We start from the raw sequence: 7,412 nt of genomic DNA on the forward strand, positions 1-7,412 counted from the left end.
ATTCAGAGAGACTCAGAATAAAGTGGTCCCAAAGGAACATAGCTTAAGAGTCTCTTATCCCAGAAGCCACTTTCTACACTAAATATATGTCTCACAGTCCCCCATGAATGCTGATCACAACAGAAAGCAGATTCTGTTTTGACAAAGTAATGATTTTATTTCAGATTCTAGTTAACAACATAAACAATGCTTTATTCTTGGGGAAAAAGGTGATCAAATATGGTGTCTCTCTGGTAAGAATATAGTCTATATGCTCTGTAAATATCTTAATTTCTCCCTTAGTTCCCTTCCTCTATCACATTTAAGAGGATGTTTTAATATCATATTTCCATACATACTACATACATACATACATACTCCAGTCATGCTATTTCTCAGCTCTGAGACTCTAACAGGTTACACTGATGGTCAGACTCAGAATAAGATGTCTTTCATGGGCTTATTGTGAAGATTACTTTAGATAATTTGGGTGAAAATTTATAGCACAGGGGAGCTAGTCAGAGAGAGAGGCATGGATACAAAGACAGAGAAATTTAATTTATGTATGACCCTAAAAATATCAGCTTTAAAAAATGAGAATTGTCTCCTTTTCTTTTTTATTTTTATTATCCTCTGATTCTTTTTTGTGAGTCTTGATTTTAACTCATTTGATTTTACAACTGTACTCTTAAAATCTTTAGATTTACTTCTCCCATGTAGTATTTGCTTGAAAATTAAATATAGTAGCTCAGCTGGTAAAGAATCCACCTGCAATGCTGGAGATCTGGGTTCAATCCCTGGGTTGGGAAGATCCCCTGGAGAAGGGAAAGGCTACCCACTCCAGTATTCTGGCCTGGAAAATTCCACGGACTGGAATGGCCCGTGGGGTCACAAAGAGTTAGACATAACTGAGCACCTTTCACTTTCATTTTTCATAATTAATTTAGCAGTGATATTTTGTCTGTTGTAATTCAACTAAAATATTAACAACATTAATGGCAATAAGGTGAGAAAGTAGGCATAACCTTTTACTTCTTTAGTATAACCTCGAATGACTGCAATCCACATTTTTTTCACTGAAGTGCTCAAAAGTGATTACAGTTCACAGGAAGAAAGTATTCAATAAATTCCTGTTTGCCCTATCAGAAAATATTAAAAATCCCTTCTACATCTAGTGTTTTCTCATTCTATTCTTATTTTCATCCCTAGTATGTGATAACTGTGTGGGTTTAAACAACAAAAATATAATCAAGAACAACTTCAGTTATAGAAAACAGGGAGAGTAAACCAAGACTAAAGGAAAGCAAAACCAGAGCAACGAGTGCCAAGAGCAGTAATGCAACTTCACACAGTTTGGGAAACACGTATCTTCTTATCTCAATTACAGGCTATATAGCTTTGAATTCATGAACAGAATACATTTCTTCCTGATGCTTGTGATTTACTCCTTAAGCCTGCAACAGGTAGTCTTCCACACTATCCTTGATTAGCTTATCTGCTCTTATACACAGTTAACTATGTTTCTTGGTAAAAGAATTTTTTCATTTTATCAAAACTAATATTAATATCTCTTTTCTACTGGATCCATTCATTAGAATTATTATTAGTCTTCAATAAGGGGTTAAATATTGTTTGAATTTTTCAAATTGATGTATAATAAATATCTTTTTACCACATAGCTTCAAAAGATTTTAATAAAATATCACTTTTTGTATTATTGTTTAGATTCCACATATGAGTGATATCAAATGGTACTGGTCTTTCTCTGTCATTTCACTAACAGTAATACTTTATAGGTCCATCCATTTGCTGTAGATGGCAGAATTTAAGTCATTTAATGTAAGTCAACTATACTTCAATTAACAAATGCAAATGCCATTTTTTTGAAACCACTATTTAACTCAGGTCTGCTGTATTGAATAGATCATCATACTTGATCCACAGTATATTCTCATTTTTTCATGTCCATTTTGAGTTTGTTTGCTTGTTTATATAATAATAAAACTATACCTATGAAACATTGCCCAGTCCAAGACCTAAACAGATGATAATAATGGACAACTGCTTATGTGTTCATCCTCACGCAGAATCTTGGCTTCTGGCAACTGAGATTACTTACTTCTTACATTTTGGGGCATAGTTTTATTACTTATACAAGTTCCTGCAAAAGATACTGTTGTTTTTGAAGTGCTCTTCATCTTATAAAATTTATGCTGAGAGGATCTATTTGAGACTTTTTATTTCTTTATTACTGTATTTTACTAACACACATTCATGTCATTTATATAGTTGTACTTTGTTAAGATTCTATCACTATGTTTATAGGCATTGCTGTAAATTTTCCTTATATACAGATACAAGAGTTTACACATATTGAGCATACAAATGGGAGTGAAATTGCTGCACCATAGAATATATGTATATTGAGCATTAAAAGAGAAGGCCAATTGCTTTTTACAGTGATTATGGAAGTACACGCTTCCATTAGCAGTGCATAAAAAACACACTTGATGCACAGAACGTTTATTTAGAAAATCTATTTTTACATCTTTTCTTCAGATAAATTTAGAAGACACTGAACTGAATGGAAGACGTGAACCAGTCTGTGGTATCTGAATTTATTTTTGTTGGGCTGTGTGACTCATGGGACCTCCAGGCCTTCCTCCTAGTGGTGTTTTCTTCACTTTACTTGATCACCATTTCAGGCAACATCTTCATTGTGCTCCTGGTTATTGCTGACCTTCACCTCCACTCCCCTATGTACTTCCTATTAGCAAATCTGTCATTCTCTGACTTAGGCTTTTCCTCAGTAACCACCCCTAAACTGATCACAGACTTTCTGAAAGAAAATAAGACCATTTCCTTTAGAGGTTGCATGTGCCAGATGTTTTTTGGACATTTTTTTGGAGGGGGTGAAATGGTGCTCCTAGTGATGATGGCCTATGACCGTTATGTGGCCATCTGCAAGCCACTCCATTACTCCAGCATCATGAATACAAAAATGTGCATTCGACTAGTGATGACATCATGGATCATTGGCTTTGTGCATTCAATAAGCCAACTAGCTATAATTACACAACTGCCCTTCTGTGGACCCAGAAAATTGGATAGCTTTTTCTGTGATATTCCACTAGTGATCAAATTAGTCTGCATGGACACTTATATTCTAGAAGTGTTGACAAATGCTAACAGTGGGGTACTTGCAACCATTTGCTTCATTCTGTTGCTGATCTCTTACTCTTATATTCTGCTTACTGTCTACCACCAATCAAAGAGTGGGGTATCCAAGGCTCTCTCCACCTGCACTGCCCACATCACAGTGGTCATGTTATTCTTTGGGCCTTGTATCTTTGTCTACATATGTCCACTCAGCATCACTTGGGTGGACAAGTTCCTAGCTGTATTTTATGCAATCATCACACCACTACTAAATCCAGTCATTTATACTTTAAGAAACAAAGAGATTAGAAATGCCATTAAGCGGCTATGATGACAAACTATGGATTTCTTTGGTATTTCATCATTTCAAATTATCAGAATGTCTACTGTGAGTGCACTAAATTGGCCACATCTACCCTGTTACTTAAGACTGGGACGAGTTCCCCAATTCACATATGGAAATCATGTGTATCTCTTGATAAAAATTTTGTGTCAATTCTTTAGGGTTCTAGAATTGTTAAAATAAGTTCCTGTTTGGGAAATTTGGCCAGTCTTTAGAAGTATGATTTTGATTGTTCTCAAGAATGACTTGAAATGTTAATATTTTATATTACTATTCTTATTATTACTTCAACGCTGACCACCATATCAGGAAATTTTCTATTATCCTATGCATTTCTTTTAGCAGAACATTTCACATAGACCTTTGTTAAAGTTTTGTTTAATAAATTACTGCATTATATTGTTCTCTTTATGTTTACAAAACAATAGTCATCAATTAGTTAACATTCTAGTTACCTTCTATAGACATATTTATAAAAGTAATCATTAGGCATTCCTAATCATATTCAGAAAGTTGAATCATAATCATAATCTGGATAGGGTTTTGTTCCCTCAATATTATGTTTTAGTCATTTGTGAAACATTGTAATTGTCTTTTAATGATGTATATGAAATACAAAGATGGCTATATTAAAAACCTTTAGAGATTTTGCTTTTTACCTTCCAATTCATAAATAGGTTAGACAGTTCATCATATATATAGGCAAAAAAATTAGTTTTGTAATGAACTATCCATTTAATTCAATGCAGTGTTCAAATAGCCTGTAAAAACAGAATTATGTACAAAGTTTGCGAATTACTCATTACTACATATAACAAAACTTTTCTTCAGAAATCTTCCTCAAAAAATTATACAAGTTTACATTCATTTATCTGAATCCATGGATCTAGATGTATCTCAAATTTATATTACTTTTTAAAGATGACATGTGTGCTAGTCACTCAGCCGTGTCCAACTCTGCGACTGCATGGACTGCAGCCTGCCAGGCTCCTCTCTCCATGGAATTCTCCAGGAAAGAATACTGACGTGGGTTGCCATTCCTTTCTTCAGGACATCTTCCTGACCCAGGGATTGAATCCAGGTCTCCTGCATTGCAGGCAGATTCTTTACCATCTGAGCCTCCAGGGAAGCGGAGGATGACATGGTTCTTCTGTGTATTTAGTAACAATCCCAATAGAAAATCTCAGGAATAAACCCTTAAATAAAAGAATTGCTATTTTCATATGCATATGTATTCTGACTTTTTTGTTCTTTTAATCTCTCTTTACTCAGTTTGGATAATATCTACTGACTTGTCTTTTCTTTTTTCTTTTTCCATTTATTTTTATTAGTTGGAGGCTAATTACTTTACAATATTGTAGTGGTTTTTGTCATACATTGACATGAATCAGCCATGGATTTACATGTATTCCCCATCCCGATCCCCCCTCCCAACTCCCTCTCTACCAGATCCTTCTGGGTTTTCCCAGTGCATCAGGCCCGAGCACTTGTCTCATGCATCCAACCTGGGCTGGTGATCTATTTCACCCTAGATAATATACATGTTTCAATGCTGTTCTCTAGAAACATCCCACTCTCGCCTTCTCCCACAGAGTACAAAAGTCTGTTTTGTACATCTGTGTCTCTTTTTCTGTTTTGCATATAGGGTTATCGTTACCATCTTTCTAAATTCCATATATATGTGTTAGTATACTGTATTGGTCTTTATCTTTCTGGCTTACTTCACTCTGTATAATGGGCTCCAGTTTCATTCATCTCATTAGAACTGATTCAAATGAATTCTTTTTAATGGCTGAGTAATATTCCATGGTGGATATGTACCACAGCTTCCTTATCCATTCATCTGCTGATGGGCATCTAGGTTGCTTCTATGTCCTGGCTATTATAAACAGTGCTGTGATGAACACTGGGGTGCATGTGTCTCTTTCAAATCTGGTTTCTTCAGTGTGTATGCCCAGCAGTGGGATTGCTGGGTCATATGGCAGTTCTATTTCCAGTTTTCTAAGAAATCTCCACACTGTTCTCCATAGCGACTGTACTAGTTTGCATTCCCACCAACAGTGTAAGAGGGTTCCCTTTTCTCCACACCCTCTCCAGCATTTATTGCTTGTAGACTTTTGGATAGCAGCCATCCTAACTGGTGAGTAATGGTACCTCATTGTGGTTTTGATTTGCATTTCTCTGATGATGAGTGATGTTGAGCATCTTTTCGTGTGTTTGTTAGCCATCTGTATGTCTTCTTTGGAGAAATGTCTGTTTAGTTCTTTGGCCCATTTTTTAATTGGGTCTTTTATTTTTCTGGAATTGAGCTGCAAGTGTTGCTTGTATATTTTTGAGATTAATCCTTTGTCTGTTTCTTCACTTGCTATTATTTTCTCCCAATCTGAGGGCTGTCTTTTCACCTTGCTTATAGTTTCCTTTGTTGTGCAAAAGCTTTTAAGTTTCATTAAGTCCCATTTGTTTATTTTTGCTTTTATTTCCATTACTCTGGGAGGGGGGTCATAGAGGATCCTGCTGTGATTTATGTCGGAGAGTGTTTTGCCTATGTTCTCCTCTAGGAGTTTTATAGTTTCTGGTCTTACATTTAGATCTTTAATTCATTTTGAGTTTATTTTTGTGTATGGTGTTAGAAAGTGTTCTAGTTTCATTCCTTTACAAGTGGTGGACCAGTTTTCCCAGCACCATTTGTTAAAGAGGTTGTCTTTTTTCCATTGTATATTCTTGCCTCCTTTGTCAAAGATAAGGTGTCCATAGGTTCGTGGATTTATCTCTGGGCTTTCTATTCTGTTCCATTGATCTATATTTCTGTCTTTGTGCCAGTACTGTACTGTCTTGATGACTGTGGCTTTATAGTGTAGTCTGAAGTCAGGTAGGTTGATTCCTCAAGTTCCATTCCTCTTTCTCAAGATTACTTTGGCTATTCGAGGTTTTTTGTATTTCCATACAAATTGTGAAATTATTTGTTCTAGTTCTGTGAAAACAAAAAGGATACTGCAATGGGTTGCCATTTCCTTCTTCACAGGATTTTCTCGATCCAGGGATCGAACCCAGGTTTCCTGCATTGCAGGTGGAATCTTTTCCATCTGAGTCACTATTCCTCCACAAATTATCTACTCTCTCTTCTATGAGGCATAAAAGATTAAGGTGTGATCACTTCAATCCAAGCAAGTACTAAAGCCTATTTGAATCTGGATGGTAAATTTTATGACTTAGTACACCTCAAGTTTGTTCCTGTTCTTTGGATAGATCCCTTCCAAGTTTAGATGATGATTCTACTAGATCTTTTTCTCCTCAGTCTGAAAAAATTCAGGTGATTCAGTTTTGCCCTTCAGAACATTTATACTTAGAACTTTAGACTTTAGTCTTCTTCCTTCTCTTGCTACTTTCAAAAAGTATGGCAAATTACCCAAAGAGAAATCTGGCTTTACATTGTTCTTTTTAATTAATATACCTAACAAGATTCCATTAAAAATACAAATAAAAGCAATGAAATAATTTTGAACAGGAAAAATTTTAAATGTACAACTGATTGATAATCCTAAATGAAACTTGGATCCCAATACTCAAACATAGGGTCCATCCACAGCTTTGCAGGGAATTTGGCTCGGTCTTCTAGTTATCAAAGTAAACATAAATTAAATTAGTTTTGTTATTTATACAGGTTATACACAATAACTCATACCTGAGACCCATGTTGTGACACAAAAGAATTGTATAAGATGACTTATTAGAGAAAAATAGTCAGCAAACAATTTGGACAGAATGGATGTTAGTTAATGATAACACCAGCCAGGATATGGTCAGACCAACATGTCCCAATGTTGGAGGAATATTCATTGATGGATTAAGTCATAATTTCAGAAAATTGTGAAATAACAATATATTCATAAATTTCCCTGTTCGAGGCCAACTGTAGATGACTTGAGTCCAA

General features: G+C 35.3%; 1 protein-coding gene across 1 annotated transcript; it reads left to right on the forward strand.

Moving 5' to 3' along the window:
- The first annotated feature begins 2,560 nt into the window (after positions 1-2,560).
- On the forward strand, positions 2,561-3,469 carry LOC110141693 (olfactory receptor 4F4-like). Its single transcript, XM_020900655.2, has one exon. It carries the CDS (start codon positions 2,564-2,566, stop codon positions 3,467-3,469), a length of 906 nt encoding a protein of 301 aa, XP_020756314.2. The 5' UTR covers positions 2,561-2,563.
- The last annotated feature ends 3,943 nt before the right edge of the window (positions 3,470-7,412 follow it).

The sequence above is a fragment of the Odocoileus virginianus genome, chromosome 6 (assembly GCF_023699985.2).
Source record: "Odocoileus virginianus isolate 20LAN1187 ecotype Illinois chromosome 6, Ovbor_1.2, whole genome shotgun sequence".
In the NCBI taxonomy this organism is placed as follows: domain Eukaryota; kingdom Metazoa; phylum Chordata; class Mammalia; order Artiodactyla; family Cervidae; genus Odocoileus; species Odocoileus virginianus.